Source organism: Empidonax traillii, unplaced genomic scaffold (assembly GCF_003031625.1).
Source record: "Empidonax traillii isolate 1590-97213 ecotype Southwest subspecies unplaced genomic scaffold, ASM303162v1 scaffold1375:size120127, whole genome shotgun sequence".
NCBI lineage: Eukaryota > Metazoa > Chordata > Aves > Passeriformes > Tyrannidae > Empidonax > Empidonax traillii.
Window position 1 is genome coordinate 1 of NW_020956568.1, and position 18,657 is coordinate 18,657.

Genomic DNA, 18,657 nt, shown 5'->3' on the forward strand with positions numbered 1-18,657 from the left:
AAAGTGCAGGTTCTTTGCAGAGTTGTTACCTCGACTCAATCAGTAGTTAATTATGGTCACTTGAGTGGAAAAAGTCTAGTGTTCAATCACCTGATAATTGTTGTATTAAATTATGTTTTGGTCAGTATCACTAAAACCGTATAACCAGATTGAAACTGTGCTGTGGCATCCCTGTCCAGGGCAGGGGGGTTGGAACTAGGTGATCCTTTAGGTCCCTTTCAATTCAAACCATTCTATGATTCTGCTGAGATTGCAATATAATGTGCAAATATTTGAAAGATGCCAAGTTACTACACAGTAGGGTTAGGTAATCTGGGAGTGTGCAAGCAGTTTTCTTCAGTAAGAACATGCCAGATACTACATTTGTAATGTGTGTAGCTATTTATGCAATACAGTTTTGTGTTAAGAAGTTTTTCTGCCCCACTTGGTGCCATGCAGTATAAGCAATAACTTTTTCTGCCATACAAATGGGGAATGCTCAAACTACTTCATTCAGAAAGAGTACCCATATTCGATACCTTCATTATGCTATGGAGTCAGAAGTACTCAGCTGGAGTCTTTGTTGATTTTTCAAAACATCTTACATGTTATGACAGTCAAATGACTGCCAACAAAAATATGAAGTAAATTAAAAGGGTATTGTGTTTGACTTGAGTTTTTTCTATGATCATAAAGGATTTTAGATCATCAGTATACAGCAGTACTTGTTAACTTTTAATGTTTCAGCACTATAGGAAATGGTTTAGTTGCAAGTCTCATGTCTGATCATCGATCTCAAGGCCTGGTTTCCCACCAGGTATTTCCATGATCACTAGTTGTTTGCCATTCTGTCCTAATATTTTGCTATAGTAGGCCTGTAAATGAGAAATTGTAGTAGGGATTTTGTCAGTGGTTTCAGTATTCCACAGGCACCTGTCTGTTCTTTGTAGTGTGTTTCAACTGGGTTTCTTGAAACTTTCCTTTTAATTTTTTTTTCCTCATGTTTTCACTGGACCATGTCTTCCAAATAGTTTTTTTTTTGGGGGGGGTTGAGGTTTTTTTTTGGTTTTTTTTTTCTTTTTTTTTTACTTTTGTGTCTTTTTCTCTGATTTTTATGACTCACAGACCGGTGTGAAATGGCCCAGCTGCTTCTGTTTGATTCTTGCCCATTGATATGTCGTCCTCCCATTTGTCAAGGATGTCTCTGTCCCAGAGGAGTAGCTACTTGCCCTGTGTAGTTGAAGCAGGTTAAAAGCCTTCTCTTTATCCACCTGGTATAGAAGCTTTATTACTGGATATGCCATCTGCTTCACCCTCACAAGTTGGTGTGGTATGATGTGGTTCTGTCCACCTGAACAAATAATAAGGCACAGTAGATAAAGGCAATTAGTGCCACATTCCCTACAGCTATGTTGCACGATTTGGTGTTTTTGCTTAGAATTACATGTAGTCAGTCTTCCCACACCAAGCAGCCCTTGGTTTAGACCCAAGTGTCCCTGCTGAGGGTTGGGATGCATTTTGCAGGTATCTGGTCTCCAGATGAATCTAGTTCACGTGCCCTCAAACTGATCTCTAAGCCGGTGCACAAAGCAGCTGGAGGATGACCAGGGGCTGCAAGATTCCTGTGTGGGTCAAAGCTGTGCTGAGATAGAAGAGGGACAGAGCTGGTGGGCAGCATAGGGGAGCATGGTGCAGCACCCTGCCATCCAGGACCACTGCCAAAGTCCGCAGCGTGTGCCCCAGGTCAGGCCCAGCAGGCCCACGGTGGGAGTGCATAAGGCTCACAATATGAAAACAGGAATGGATAGGGAACAAGTCCATGCAGTTGTAAGTGATACTGCTGTCAGCAGAGCATTTTGCTAGTCTTGACCAGTGTGCCAGTGCTGAATTTTATTATGACTCAGTAATGCATGAATAAATGAGATAGAGCTTTTTCTCTGAAGGGTAGTATGTAACAGAAAACATCCTGCTGGAGGTTTTAATTGATTTTGTCCTATATGGGATGAAAACATGCAGCCTGTGTTATTACTGTACTAATTTAATTTTCAGGAGCCTGCATGCGTTTACAGTGTTAGCAAAATAATGCCTGAAAAACATAAGCAACTTGTATCACTAATTCTAACATTCTAATTCTGTTTCTTGAGGAAATTAACTTCAATTATTTTATCATCCATGTCAATGAGCTACATTAGCAATATCAGTTACTAAGAATATATCATACTGTAGAGTCAAGATCTGTGTCATATGTTTAATAAATGCATGGAGGATGAGAAATAAATCCAGTATCATAAAAATATTTATTTCAAACTCCGGTGCACATTCAGAATATGCTCAGAGAAATTTTATATAGCCTGCTGTGAGATGTCCCAGGGATCTGTAAGACATTAGTATTTGAGCGCTGACTTAAAAATACTTTCCTCTGAAAATAATTTTCAAAGATTTATGTATAAAGGGTATAAATAGTGGATTATTTGAAATACAGTCAAAGCTTTGTTTCCTGAACCAAGATATCAATTAGGCTGAACTATGTTGATGTACATCACTGCACACTATAATGAACTTTCCTTTTGAGCCACTCATTTTTTTTTAAATTGACTACCAATTTATGGAGGTTTGATTCTAAAAGTAGAAACAACTTATTTTGCTACTCTCCATCTGGAAAACCTCTAGTTAAATGAGAAAGCAGCAACAGACCACAGAGCTTCTAACATCACTTTTCCTTGTACTTATTCTTCAAGTACAAAATTCTCTTAAACACTGAAGGCATTCTGAGTGTCGGGAAACTAGTCAGAATACCTGAGAGAAATTTCAGCCTGTTCTGTCAGTTTGAAACCCACGTATACCAGGATCCCAGAAATGAGACCTCTCAGCATGCACTGTGAGGTTAATTCTAGTTTATATGAGTCTGAAAAAAAATTCAAGTGACATTTAAAATAAAAATTTCGTGCTATTTTTAGTTGTTATTCTCAAATAGTTGCCTTTTTCAAGGAAAGTCTACCAGTGGAAAAGTTATAAACACTATGATGTAAACATTTCAGTTAGGAGCATGGTAAAAATTCCCATCATAATGACATGGGTGTCTTACAGGAACTGCTAAAGAGGGCTTTAGGTTTTTTAAGGAAATGACACAGTCTTTTCTTTAGCTACAGAGTGTAAAGCAATTGTTTAAAAAGACACTATGAGGCAGTTCTTTTAACATCAAGAGGATAAATGTGCTTGGGAATTAAATCCTGTTAGAGGAAAAGGACAGGTGACAAGAAAAGGAAAAGCCTTGTAATAAAGAGTTATTGATCGCTACTAAATCATGACAAGAAGTAGAGAGTAAACTAATTAACCTGTTTTGCAGAGCAATGTTGGCATAAAACCTACTAGGGTTAGTATTGTAGATGATAAAGACATCACAAAGATAAATTGTAGCAATGAAGTATTACTATCCTTATTAAAGATGTTGTTAAGACCCCTTCTTTCTGGGAGAGCTGAGGTCACAGTCACAGTAAGTAGAAACTAAGACATGCCTATTTCCAGCTTGCTGGTGTTTGCAGAGGATTCAGTGGCAATGGTAACACACCCAAGTACTACATTTGCATACACATCTTTAGTTGTGATACCTTCCAGTATGTATTTTTTAAAGTTTTAAAATTACAGTCTGGATCATCTTGGCACAAAATTATACTCCTTTTTTTTTTTTTTTTTAACGTAGTTAGTTTTCATGTGAAAATAGCAGTAATTTAATATTTATTCCTCAAATTTAAAACAGCATTGCTTATGCTTTATTATTTTGTCTTTGATATGTCTCTGTACTAAAGAGCACATTGAACTGATTTTTATTAATTAGATTTGGGTGGTAAGTGCAAAAGAAGACCGGAGATGGTCACTTTTGTCCTTCAGTTTCAAGTTCTTGTGTTGAATGCTTTCTTCCTCTTCTTTGTAACTAAACATTTTGAGTTTCAGGCTACATCTTTCCAGACAATAGGGTAAGGTTCAATCATTGCTTCTATCCGTGATTTTAGTACATTATGTGGATCTCAGCTCTCCATGTCTACCATGTCATGTGATCAAACTAAACAGGGAAATCTAAACAGAAATTTTGCTTAACAGCAGTTGTAAGAAATCAGAGAAGCTCTAAAAAGTGTAATAAAATTATTCAGAATATAATTCTGAAGTAGATAAATATTGTTTCATATTTGTAACCAATATAATAAACCCTGTATTTAGTTACGCTAATGTAAGTCTGTGCCATTTACCCAAGAATAAGTATTATGTGGCTCTGAGCTTGCAATAAAACCTGCTGTAGTGTGTTAAATATTTATAAATTCATTATTAACATCAGCACTTAAATATTGTTATGAATGCTTATTAGGGTCACTTTCATTAGTGTGTGTGTGGGCATGTGTGGCCATCTCTATGTGAGAACAGGGAGTTTGTTCTGGTCTTTATTGGTGAAGGGGTTTGTCTGGGCTCGAGCAGAAAGACAACAAGCACTGGCATGGATCTGCTGGTGAACTGGGCAATAATGTAGTCTATTATTTAAACATGATCTTATTGGCAAGCACATTGGTTTTGTTTTATTAAAATTCCAACACTTCACATTCTTATTAATCACTTTCCCACTCCTTCTATTCACTTGTGTTCTGATGCCTGTGCTCTGGTACCCATAGCAACACTTGTTAATGCTAATGAAACTGCAACATCCTAAGCTTCCCAACAGAGCAGCCCTGTTAAATATGGCTATTAAGCACAGTTGTATTTCTGTTAGTTCCAGCTCCCAGCAGACACCTGCTCTATAGAAAGTGTTTTGAGTTATTAGGATTCGGTAACTCACAGCTCTTCTTAAAGCTGTCATTTGATTGGAATAAAATTCGCATATTCCCAGACAGCGGATGGTACAGTTTCTGTAAAACTGACAAGTGGTGTTAATACTGTGGTATTAAGTATCCTTTTGAAGTGCTCATTTGCATTCAATGAAAAAACAGGCAGGATTGAGACTGATCTTTGAAGAATCTACAGGATTTTTTGTCTCCTAGAGCACATGGACATTTTAACTAAATATCATTCATAGTGTGTTAACAAGCAGAAGTAATAGCTAAATAATTCCTCATGAACTCAGACTCAATTAAACTTTATAGAAGTATTTGAGCGTTTTATGAAGGTAGGGAGATGGTTATGTACATTGATTCTTCTTTCACTAAGAAATGTATTTCCATGTAGTATTTGTGAGGACAATAACAGGGTGTTTTATTTCCATTATTCTGAGTTTTGATTTTGAATACTGTTTATCTAGCGAGTCATTAGTCATCCATCTTTTATACCCTAGAAAACAAAGGAAAAATCCTCTAATCAGTATAAAATTGCTTCCAAGAATATGACCACAAATTAGGGAATGCTGCTGTGCCAACAAATAGATGCTGCAGTGCCAAGACTGCAAAACAAGGAAGCTGTCATGTGTGTATTTGGAGTGTCAAGCTGATCCTTCCCGATAGTCTTTCATTGTAGCTCAAAAAAAAAAATGGATTACAAGATAAAGCTTTAAAACCACTCATTCCCTAAAGAGTTTGAAAAGCAGCACTGTTTTGTGCAGAATTGCCTATAGGAATCCCGGTTGGTTCCTCAGTGTACCGTATCTGGGGGTTTGGTCATTTTGATAACTAAACAGTTTTGCCATGTAATCATTGTGAACTTGGGGGAGGGTGCTCAGCCTTTCTATCTTCCAGCTGGCATCTATTGTGCTTTTAGTGTGGAGTGCCAGGTTTGCTAGGTGTCTCTTGTATTCCTGTCATTCTTTCCCCCTTGTTCTTTTCATGTCTAAAACCCCCTTCTTTGCTCATTATTTGGACTCCTTTATTCACCTGTTTGGCTTTGTTTTGTTCATTTTTGTTTTAGGATCATTTCAAGTTCTTATGCTAATCTTCTCATAATATTAGCCAGCTGTATTAATGAGATAATAAACCAGACTTGCTGGTAATGAATTGATTCATTCAACTACTGGATTTAATTAGAAAGACACTTAACATTCCAGCAGATGTTCTTATTTTGTTTCATTATCCTTGTGTTACCAACAGCGGGCTTATAAATATATACTTTTCATGTCCATATTTACATCATAAACTCTTCAACCTAAGGCCGTGCTGTTGTGCCATAGACTACAAAAAATGACATGAAACCTGTAAATGTCTTAAGCAAATTTGTATTATTCCTTTTTCATCATTTCAGTTCTCAGACTATGTGAAGCCTTCAATTTTCAGAGTATTCATTATCTAATAATAATAAATTGATTAGTTAATTTTAAATTAGATAGATTTCATCTTCCCTAGTTAAAAACCCTTGTCTTTGGACTTATCTCCTTTCCTTTTGGTCTTGTGACTCTCATTCTTTTTTATCTAGTAGCAAAGCTTCAAAAAAGAAGGCTATGAGTGCCCCTCTCCTCAGCATTCCCTGCAGACTAATTTAGGGACTTCCTCGCTCAGCTTACTGGTTGCTAGTTGGAAGGGTCTGACACTCCCTGAGCTCTGCCATTTGAGGTTACTCCCCACAGCCAAGCCATGTGAGGTAAGAGTCTAACAGTGAAGTTACTTCCTTTACCTGAACCCCAGAACCTCCACTTTCTAGTTAAGATAATATAATTTGTGCAACAGTGTTCAATTTGTCTCCAGATCTAGTCAGAACACATAGTTCAGATATGCAACCAAGAAGAATTGAGCGCTCACTATTGCATTTAGTGAGTTACATTTGCCTACACCGACAACAGTGGGTTTTGCAAAGTGAAGCTACTGCTGAGTGTCCTTGTTAGGAAGTGCAGTGGTAAAATCTTAGTGATTTCTTTTCCTTTGTGTGTAGTACCTTTGAAAAAACCTTTCACACTTTATAAGGCATGCTTATGGTTAAATTGTATGAAACAGCTGAGGCTGTAAAGCTGAGAAGAGGGGAGCAAGCTGAGGTGAGAAAGGGAAGATTTTGTTTCACCTTGCTGCTTCTCACCATGTGCTCCTTATTTTGGTCTTGCACTTGGTGGACTCCTGTGTGACCATTTTCAACATTATTGAGCAAAAAGAAAGGAGTAAATGGTTCTGTCTGGTAAAGACTTGAATTGACTGTCAAAGCATTTATCAGGCCAAGGAGCCAGCAGAAGCAGAAGGGCAACAGTAAATGGTTAGGAGTGGTAGGATAAGGTGGGGAAAGACAGGATAAGATGATATTGTTGTGCTTCGTGGTGGCAGTAACCTGTTACACTATTAAAACCATGACGACTTTGCCTTTCACAACTCCCTCTCAAATGCTGAATCTTTCCTTCCTTTTCTTTTTTATATGTCTATTGTATTGGCTGTAAATTTATATGGAATGTTGTTTTGTGTTAATTAAATGTGTGATTGCGCAGGTAGAGTACATTGCCTGTTGTGCTGTGGTCTGTGTTATAAGAGTGTGGGTGTAATGTTTACTTAATTGTGCAAACTATCATTAGTTTTGAGTTCAGAATAACTGTATGCAAAAGTAAAAATTTTCCAGTAAGGAAAGTGAATCCATTTTGAGATTGCTGCTTCACTAGCTGTGAAGATTAACTATATTGTAACTACTCTTTAAATAAAATAAGGCCCTATAATTTCTATAGCACGCAGACTTGTTTTTTGTTAATTTTCTTTAATCGCTGTTTTAATGGTGTGTACAGCTCATGCGCAGGGATCAGAATTCCTATGGGTATTTATAACAAAAAATAATGCTTATTTTAGTTTTGAAAGTAATTTGTGTAATCCAGATTGCTTTCTCTATCAACTGTCTCTATCAACTTATTGTTATTTCAAAGAATTAATTTTATTTTTCCCCTAAAGAATCGGATATATAACTTAGTCTTTGATTTCAAAGAATATATTCCTCTGTTCTCTTCTTTCTACTAATCTACATTTTTTAGCTCCGAATTGGCTGTAAAAGACCGTGGTTTTGTCTGTTCTGGTAAAGGTTGAACAATGTGGTGTCAACTCTCGGTTCTGTGAATAAGAGAGGGATTTTCTTAGTTCCTGAGTTTTGTAGGCTTTCTGTGAAGGCTTTGGGATACCTGTTTGCATAACCATCATTCTGTTTTTCTGTCAGGCAGAGGAGAACTCAGTGGCGACAGGATGATTTGTCAGAAACTTAATGGATGGGTTTTATAGGACTCTCTTCTTAAAGGCAGCTGAGTCCTGTGCTATCCATCACAGACACAAATAGGAAGGGGGTTAGGTGATAAATTTTATCACTATTAGCTGTTAATACACATCTGTTCTCCCGAGTGGTAAGCAGGAGAGCCAACTGAAGCTTTGCAGGTAATCGCACGTTCTTTGAGTGAACTGAACCAAAAAAGTGCTATTTGTTATTAGCAAATGCAGAGTAACATACAGGAGTGAACACAAAGAATATGTCCACTGTCTTGTACATTAACACCTGATTCACAACTTATAATCTTTGAATCAGTGAAGACAATTCGGTGGTTAATTCAATGATCCTAAAAGCAAGCAAAATACCATAAATAAAAAGTAAAGAGAGAAGAGATTGAGAAAAAACTGTCCTGATTTAGAAATTTTTTTTTTTTCCCCACTGTTGACATTTTCAAGCCACTCCTTACCACAGCACATGAAGAAGGATAAGAGTAGAACTAGCCAAGAGTTGAACCAGGACAACAAGGAATGACCATTAGGAGAACATGAAACGTTGCTGGAGGTTTTTGTAGTAGGTGTTGAAAGACCAACAATTTTAAACAGTGCAGAAACAAATCCATGGAGAAAAAAAAGAAAAGTCATTTAACTGGTTTAACAGAGGCCCATATAGCCTTTGACTTAAACTCTCCACCCTCAGATTTCTGGAAGACTCTGCTTTTTCTGTGATTACTGTTTGTTTTCCCTATTTTTGTATACTTCCTAGGGAATTGCTTCTTGCCCTTGTCAGCGAGGGCACGTGCACTAGAGGGATGTTTAGTCTGTCCCTGTGAAATCATTCTTGTTGCAGTAGATTCTAAGAGAAAAGCTTGCTACTTTTCCCTCATTTTCAAGAGTCTCTGCATGTGGGAGTCTTGGAGTTTGAGAACTGGATCTGAGTGGTTTTATTTCTCTGTTAGCCCTGAGCTGTGCTTTAGTTAACAGCTTCAGTACCTGTGGCCACTCTGCTCCAAATATAGAAACAAAGTTAGCTGTTTTGCAGACATTTCAATATATGTTTAGCTTTATTTGTACTCTTTTGATATTTGTGCTACATTAGTCCAGTAAGTGCTATGCTAAAGGCTGTGCATCTTTGTTCATCTCTGTTCATTTATTCTCTTGTTCAGTGTTTTTTGCAGCAGATGAGTACAAAGATATTTCCATGGATTCTTTTTTCCCTCCACTCCTCCTTTAAGTGCCTTTGAAAGAAATTGCATAAGCTTCTGCAGTTGCCACACTGGCACAGTAGTCTAAAGTTATTCTCTTTTAGTGTTAGCTACTTTCTTTGGGCAGCAAAACAATCTTCACTGCAGTTTATTCCTTTCAGCAACTCACCACTACAGTTGAAGGCTAACAGCTCTGTTTTTCCAGCCCAAGTAATTGCTATTCACAAGTACTCATTTTGAATAACTGTATTAGCTCCTTGTCTGTGTTGAGTAGCAGTTCCTGCCCTACACACCTATCTGTTGAAATTTGGTTTGTTGAGGCAGATATGCACTTGTTTATTTGGATTTCTAAATGTTTAAATAGGTCAATGCAAGAGACCTAAACTATAAATGAACAAAAAGCAGTGTAGCTGCTTACTGGTCACAGCTGAACTGGCTGACAGACTATCTTCTTAGTTCACTTGGCATCAGCAATTGCAGAGGAAATTAAGTTGTTCTACTTTTCTCAGTAAACATGTTTTAATGATTCTTCGGGCTACAAACTAATGCTGACTGTAAGAATGGACAAACTCAGACTCTTGCAGGTGACATCAGTTTAGTGACTGCTTAGTTCTGTGGGATAAACTGAATTAATTGCAACCCAGCAATCAGTCTTCAATCAAGTCACTGCCTTTCTGGGAAGTTCTATTTTTCAAAAGTCCTAAGGAGAAGCCTCTACAGTTGTGGAGGGAAAATATGTTGTTTCAGGAGCAGCATAGAACTGATGAAGCTATGTTTCGTATGGTTTTGTACCCTTTCCCACATGTTGCTCCAGTAGCCTCATCTTACCCCAGTTCCCAGATGAGAACCCTCATCAGGAGCCATCAGCACATGCTGTGGCTGCTTTGGAGCACTGTGTGTCCACACTGGCAGGCCAGACACCAATGGACAGTGTCTGCAATGGATCAGAGCCTCATTCCCCTCTCCATGTCTCTTTTACTTGAACAGAGATTTGTTCCAGAACTTTTAGGAACTTCCTGGGCCCATCTCTGAAACTCCAGCCCTTCTTTGGTTATTTCAGAGTCTTGGCAGAAGGTGGGGTAGAGCACTGCTCCATTAGCATTTCTTCCTAGGAAAAAAGATAAATTGCTATGATTTTCTTAATTATTTTTCAGATTTTCCATGTGGGCAAGTTACCAGATTATCAGATTTATTGTATTTGCCAATGTATAAAATATATATGATTTTTGTAGAGTGAAAGTTGACATTCCTTCTTCTATCTGGTAAATATTGTTAATTAAGCTTCATTAACCATACAGATTTAAATATTCCTGTGTGACAAAATAATAAACTTGAGAGAAGGCCTTTTGCATAATTCTTTAGATATCTTCAGAAACTGAAGGCCAGGAGGTTCCTTCTAAATATCAGGAAATTATTTTTTCTGTGAGAATGTCTGAACACTGGCATAGGTTGCCTAAGGAGGTTATAGAGTCTCCATCCTTGGAGATACTGAAAAGCCATCTGGACATGGTCCCAGGCAACCAGCTCTAGGTGGGCCTGTGTGAGGGCCCTGCTTGGCCAGATGATCTCCAGAGGTCCTCATCCTCATTCAGATCTCATCCATTCTATGGTTCTGTGAAATTTCATTTTTCTGCAGAGGTGTTCATGTCGCTGCAGGAATTCAGAGGCAGAGAGTTTATTCTCCTACTGCACAAGCTAACTTCACATCACAGAAAGTCAACAACACCTATGATGTTTTCAGTTTTCAACCTCAAGAGTGCAGGAACATTGGGGAGCTTTTTTGTTTTCTTTTACTCTCCTTTTGCTATGCAAAATTGATGTAGCTAAAATTGAAGATACATATTGAAATTGGCATTTGCTTCCAAGATAAACCCTTACCAAAGACTGAGGTATGATTAGTTTGGAAAATAAATACCACAGTTTATTTCTGGACAGCTAGAATTTGGTTACGTTGACGGGACCAGTTGTTGAAATCTGTTGGTCACACAGTGTTTCTTAATGAATTCCACTAGTTTATGCCAGTGGAAGAGCTTATGAATTTACACCACTGTTATTTAAATGGGGAACGCACACATAAACCCTGGGTCAATCTGCTTGTTTCCAGTACTGCTTCTTGAACTCTGTCAGGATTGGTGCTGTGACCACTTCCCTGGGGAGCCTGTTCCAATGCCCAGCCACCCTCTGGGTTAAGAACAAGAACCTTTTTCTAATATCCAACCTAAACCTCCCCTGACACAACTTCAGGCCATTGGGTCTTGGGTCCTGCTAGTGGTCACTATAGAGAAGAGATCAGTGCCTGCTCTTCCTCTCATGAGGAAGTTGTAGATAGACTTCAATGAGGTCTCCCCTCAGTCTCCTCTTCTTCAGGCTGAACAGACCAAGTGGCCTTAGCTGCTTCTCATACGGCTTCTTCTCAAGGCCCTTCACCATCTTTGTTGCCCTCCTTTGGGTGCTCTCTAACAGCTTGATATCTTTCCTTAATATCTTTTAATGTTGTGGTGCCCAAAACTGCACACAATATTCAAGGTGAGGCCACACCAGTGCAGAGCAGAGTGGGACAATCCCCTCCCTCAACCAGCTGGTGATGCTTTGCCTGATGCCCCCCAGGACACGGTTGGCCTTCCTGGCTACCAGGGCACTGCTGTCTTATATTCAACTTGCCATTGACCAGGACCCCCAGGTCCCTTTCTGTGGCACAGTTTTCCAGCATCTCATTCCACATTCTGTATGTACATCCAGGGTTGCCCCATCTCAGGTGTAGAATCTGGCACTTTCCTTTGTTGAATTTTATGTGTCTGGTGATTGCCCAGTCCTCTAATTTGTCAAAGTCTCTCTGCAGGGCCTCCCTGCCTTCAAGGGAGTCAGCAGCTCCTCCCAGTTTTGTATTGTCTACAGACTTGCTCAGTATCCCTTCCAGTCCTGTGTCCAAGTCATTTGTGAAGATATTGAAGATATTGAAGATATTGAAGAGTACAGGGACCAAGATGGAGCTCTGTGGAACCCCACTAATATCAGGTCACCCCAATCAGTATTACCCTCTGTGCTCCAACCGTGAACCACTTGCTCACCCACCACATGATGTGTTTATCCAACTGTGTGCTGGACATTCTGTCCAGAAGGATCCTGTGAGAGACAGTATTGAAAGCTATGCAGAAATCCCAAAAGATTACATCAACTGTCTTCCCTTGATCAGCTAGGTGGGTTACCTTGTCCTAAAATGAAATCAGGTTTGATAAGCAGGACTTTCCTCTCATGAAACCGTGCTGGCTGTGACCAATGACTGCATTGTCTTTCAGGTGTTTTTCACTACTTCCCAGAATAATACACACACTGAACACTTCAGTGCTCACAGACTGACGGGCCTATATTTTCCGCGGTCCTTTGTCTTGCCCTCCTTGAAAATCAGGACAACATTCACCAGCTTCCAGTCAGCTGGGACCTCTTGGGATTCCCGAGACTGCTCAAAAGTCATTGAGAGAGGTTTTGTGATGACATCAACCAGCCCTTTGATGATTATGGGATGAATCCCATTAGGCCCCATGGATTTGTAGGGATCTAGCTGGAGCAGCAGATCCCGCACAATTTAAGGGTCAGCTGGGAGTTGATCATTCTCGCAGTCATGTGCAATGCTTGAACTTGAAGAACATGCAGCGGTGACTCATCTCTGTGTGCTGTCACTTGGGCAACCTGTGTCTGACTGGTACAGCCATAGCCCATTGAACATTCTACAGGGGGCATGGCTGACCCCTTCTCAACATCTGTACAGTTAGAAAGTGTTTCAGTGGGCCTAAGCTTCCATGTGGTAGTAATCTTTATCAACAATAGTCTTTTCTTTTGGCATAGAACAGTAAGTGAGATGCAGTTGGGGGGGAAAAAAAGCAAGACAAAGGCATACAGACTTTCAAGAGTCAGTCAGAAAATTGTAAAGCACTGTACAGTAAATAAAAGTATAATTAAGAAAATTAACATGCAAAACAGTTTGTGCTATATAGTCTAAAGCCTTCCTGATACTCTGAGCAAGGTCACAAAGGGAGTAGCTTAATTCATATCAACAGGTAAACTAGGTAGGGAGAGGAAGGAACTTCCCTTAGTAGTAAGCAGAATACTTGTGACTTGGTGTCAGCTGGGAGTTTCAGTTGGGGCAGATACTCAAGAACTGTCCTGTGCTTGCCTCCCACTGTTCTTCTTGGAAACAGTGCAGTCAACCTGCCAAGCGGCTTCCAGGCATCTGACTCGTGGAGTGATCCATGCAATAGAACTGAGACTCGAAACAAATACTGCCTAAAAGTACTCCAAGTGATGTAGTTTTATTCACTTAGTCAAAACTAATTATTCCTTTCATTTATTTTAGATACTGAGTGTATTTTGGAACCTTTGTCTCTGCCAGAAAGTCCAGGTGGCGTTGATGCTGTAGAAAGTTCTCCCTGCGTGCCTTGCATTTTCTGCAAAGAGTGCTATCTCTTAGCAGAACAAAGCCAGCTCCTGAAGCACATGATTATTGAACACAAGCTCGTCATAGCAGATGTGAAACTGGTTGCAGATTTTAGAAGGTAAGGGTTATATCATTTAAAATGAGTGTGTATGTGTGCAGATGTTACAGAAAGCTTTGGAAAAGTAGAGATCATCTTTTTAAAAAGACATTGTGAGAAGATATGTTACCTTTTTTTATAAGCTCTTTGCTGCTGGGCGTTAAGGTTGTTTACCCATTACCTTCCCACTCCCCAGCCCCTAGATGTTTCTGGAACTAAAGGGCTCAATTTTAGAATGCATGGCAATTCCTTTGTTAGACATTCTTTGACGTATCCTATGGACTTCTCAGGTCCTGTCACTAATCAACAAGTTGTGTGCAAACTAGAAATCTGTCTTTTTAGTAAAGCACAATCCAGACAATTAGCTCTCCTAATTTGGCGGTTTATTTGTATAGGACAAGACTACATCTACTGCTGTTCAATGTCCTAAAGCTGTGTATTATACACAGAAGCTGCTCAGTACAGGATCTTCCACATTCTAAGATGAAATTAATTTGTGTTTTGATAAGGTTGCCATTGAAATCACATTTAATCCTTAACTTTAAGTACTGTAATCTACATACCACTGTAACTCCTTCTACAGCTGTGTCATTGATCATCTCAGCAGGGTCACATTTGGCTTTCTCTCTCTTAACTTCCTCCAGTAGCTGGCATAGCCCCAGCTGGCTTCTGACTTCAGAGACCAGGCACTTGCTTGACATTTTGCTTTCACCCACAGTAATGTATGAGCCAGGAGGAAGGCTAGACAGTACCTGCCAGTCCGTAGATAGTTCTGTTGCAGTGTTCAAATGTTAGCTGGATAATTTCTCAACTAAAATGAGTTTTCTAGTAGGTTGTCTGTTATTAGTTACTCAGCCAAAGCAAGTAAATTGTGTCTTTGAAGATCCAAAAAAAAGAAACAATACAATGTAATTTAGGAAGAAAAATGTAAACCATATAAATCTGTAATCACATGTTTGAGCTTAACATTGCTTAAAATTGAAAACTGATAGTTGTTTTTGTTCGCTTTTGTGCTGAAGGCAGACAGAAGAAGAATGTACTGTTCTTTGGAGATAGTACTAATATCTTCAGGTAAATAAAGGAATCAGAGCAGCTCAGTCATGGACTGCCAGTTTAAGTGTCCTTGAGGGAATTATTTTGTATTAATAGAAATGTATTTTAAAATCACCTTTTCAAGAAAATGCCCATTTAAAGTCTCTTTGCTGCTAGCTCACTTGGAAGGTAGCCAAATCTTATAATAAGGGGCCCCAGGATGTGAAATGATAGAGTTGTTACTCTGAAGTGTGCTTTCTCTAATTTGCAATATCAGTAAAATGGTCTAATAGTATGCACAAAAAAGTGAGTATATTCTGAAGTGTTGAACTGAGGTGTGGAAAATACAGGGAATCAACTCGTAAAACATAATATTATTTTTATACCTAGCAATGAGCTACAGCCAGTCTTGGGAACAGATTTCTTGACAGAACTGCAAGAAATGGATAATCCAGAAAAGACCGGTACTAATGGAAAGCTTCTTTTTTTCTTTTTTTTTTCTTTTTTTTCCTTTTTTTTTCTTTTTTTTTTTTACTTTGAAGAATAAAGAGAAGTTAGCACAAGGGGAAGAGATAAGGGGAATAAGCTTATGCTGTATGACTCAACATGATCACTCATTCTGTCTCCCTGGAAGTATGACAAGGCATTGGTTTTATTTGGTCATTGATTATTTGGGTTAAGTCTTATGATGTGAAATCCCTTAACAGTAGTGTTCTTGGCACAGACAGTTATGGTTAGGTGAGTTTGTACCAGTGTTCATTTCTCTCAGTGCGGGGGACAAACATTTAATAAATGAGCTCTTGAAATCTCTTCATTTGCACATTTAAGTCCTAAAAGCTCAAGGATGACTTATTCTGGAAGACTTGCTGTTCTGGGTAGCAGCAAGACTGTTTCAGTGTGCATTATAAACAGTGGAGTGGGCAAGGGAACAACAAAACACACCTCTCAGTTACTGACATCTAATGATGCTGCTGAATGAGCTTCAGCTGTGCATTCTGGCTTCAGTGTGCTTAGCTGTCTGCTGTACCAGAGGTTAGTGGCACAATTAGCAGAAACAAATATGTGCTGATTCCTTGGCTGCTGTGGTTGAAGTCCTTATATATTAAATTAGATGATAAATAGAGGTAATGTGAGCCGCCATGGGATGTGATAGCTGTGGCAAGTAAACTTACAGATTGTACAAGTATTAAAAGCTGCAACTGTTTAGAGATACCCTCATAATAATATCTGATTTTTTAATGATTCTTTTCCTAATTTAATTGCACATAATAAGAAGCTATCAATGAATAGTTAGCCTTTACCTTATCAGCTCTCCCATGATTTTTATCATACATGAGTCATAAGTTTAAATATAAGCAAGTATTTAAGCATTTTCAGATTATTTTTAATAGTAAAATTCCAAATAATTAGCACAAGGATTGCTTGGTTCCCTTCATGTCATGTAAGTGAAGTGATGATTTCTTCTTGGTTATACAGTAGGTTCCTAGTTCATTGAAATCTAATCTCAGTTGGGGTCTATTGGTGCAGCTGTAATACAAACAGTGATAGTACAGAATGTTTTTAAACAACTGTAGTTGATGGGTTAAACCTTCAAGATGTGTTTAGGGCTTTTCTTATTCTGTCTACTATCCCACCCCTAGGTGTTCAGGGACTTAATTTTTCTGTCTTTCTAGTTGTCTGCCAAGCTACAGCTTTCAATGTAACTCCACAGGAGACCTGCCAAAACCTCACTTTTGTCAAGTTGATGTTTTTACTGAGTTTCAGATTCCTGACTGTATCTTGCAGAACACAGAGCACAATATTTTGGGAATTGGAGAGTGCTCTGTAGTCTATCTTTTCAGTAAAGATGCATCTGGCACTTCTGTCTGAAGATGTGAATAGGTCACAGTGTTTATGCAAAGCGTGGTACAAATCTGCTTATTGAGTTCCTCACTCTGATAGCATGGTTAAACTTGTTTAAGGGAAACTGAATTAATTTCATAAAATTGAGAACTAAAATAAAGGAAGCAAAACCAGAGAAAAGAATTAAAAAAAAAAATCACAAAACACTTAGGAATTTAGAGGATGGAAAAAAAAAGAGCTGATTAACTGTTTATTGAACTTTCTTGGTGTTTCTTTTTTCACTGATCATCTCCCCCTTATTTTTAAAGCTACATCTTGTACTGGAAGAAAAGGTTTGCAGAACAGCCTATCACAGACTTTTGTAGTGTGATAAGAACAAATTCAAAAGCACCATTAGGTAAGTGTGCTGCTTGCTTGCTCTCTGATGGCCAGATCATGTGATAATTTCTAACATATACTGCTGCTTTGATGAGCCAAGTGTGTCTGACACTAGGTCAGAAAAATGTTTAACCACATATTTAAACTTGCCTTTTCCAGGATTATAGCACGTTCTTCAGCACTGTGCTAAGTGAGGATGAGCTCAATACATGCCTAAGAGCACTGTGCATTGGGGCCTGTTGCTTGTCAAGGCAGTGCCACTTACATCATGGCTGGGGAAGTGTCAGTACCTGCTGCATAAATAACTGGTGACAGTCCTTCCAGAAATGATGAGAAGCATTCCCAATGTCTTTTCTGACTTCACCCTGTCCACCATCCCTTCTGATGCTGTTAATTTTTCCTGGACATCAGGGCCACAGTTACCCTTCCCTTCCCCTACCATGTTACTTACTGCCCCAAGGGTATTAGGAGACAATATCTTCATGGAAGGGGTACAAAAACTGCAATTTTCTGAGTTCCAACACGAGACCAAAGACCATACTTCAGCATTCTGCTATGTTGGCATGGTGGAATATTCCATCATGAAGACAGTGTTGACTGTATGAAAGAAGTGTTTCTCTGAGAAGTAGCTGAGGCATTATTTTGTCTTCCCTTTTCTAACAGATCAATGGAGTTTACCTAAAAGCAAATAAGAATATTAGGGCTTTTCTGCTTCTTTCATTCTCCATGGAGACCTTAAAAGAGAGGAAGCAAGGCATGCAACTGGTGTCCAAGATGCGTGGAAGGTGAAAACTGAGTACAAAATGGCTGAAAGTAATTTTTTTTTTTATTAGTCAAAATAATTTTAAGAAAAGTAGTCCTACAGAACATGAAAATCATGCAAAAAATCGTAATTCTGTTTCTCCTACATATGTATGGTTTTGCTTCTGAAATTTTAACACTTAGCACTCAGTTTGAAAATTGCAAATCAAGCACCTGAACACCAGAACTGTAAGATTCTGTGACCCTTCCAGAGAACAGTGAGAATACTTTGTTATTTGTTTGTTAAAAAATGTGTTTATTTTAGTGGACACCTCCTTCAAATTTGATAGCACAGAAATCAGGGTGTTTGTCTTACTTCACACAGGCTTCATGTAAAAAAAGATGGGAAAGGATAAAATTCAGTCAAGCTTAAAATTGTAAAAGACTTAAAAATGGAGGCTTCAGTTCACCAACCACATAACCCTTTGTCCCGGTTCTGGCCCAGATCAGTGGGAAGGGGCATGGCCAAGACAATGTGTTATTCAATACCACCTTATGTCATTGCCAGGGACTGGGAAAAAGGGACTCTCTCTTGCTTCTAAGAAGGAGGACATTCCTTTTCAGTCAGGGGAAAGTGTGGTGTTGTGGGAAGAGCCATTTGGTACTTTGTCAAAGCCTTTCCATCTAAAATTCTTTCTTTGTCTTTCTTATACCTTTTGCTATTAATATTGTTGTTGTTACTGTTCATTTTCTTATCTCGTTGCTGTTTCCAGTAAATTGTTCTTATCTCAACCCTTGATCTTTGCAATTTGTGCCTTTTTTGTATTTTCT

The 18,657-nt window shown here is 38.7% G+C and overlaps 1 protein-coding gene across 1 annotated transcript in view; it reads left to right on the forward strand.

Annotated features, from left to right (window-relative positions):
• Positions 1-13,655: 13,655 nt before the first annotated feature.
• Positions 13,656-18,657, forward strand: part of ZNF277 (zinc finger protein 277) — a gene marked incomplete at its 5' end in the record, with an annotated part of 30,697 nt that continues 25,695 nt past the window's right edge. The window contains 2 exons of the mRNA XM_027906923.1: positions 13,656-13,854; positions 17,016-17,104. Coding sequence (XP_027762724.1) covers positions 13,656-13,854; positions 17,016-17,104 — 288 coding nt within the window. The remainder of the gene's footprint in view (positions 13,855-17,015; positions 17,105-18,657) is intronic.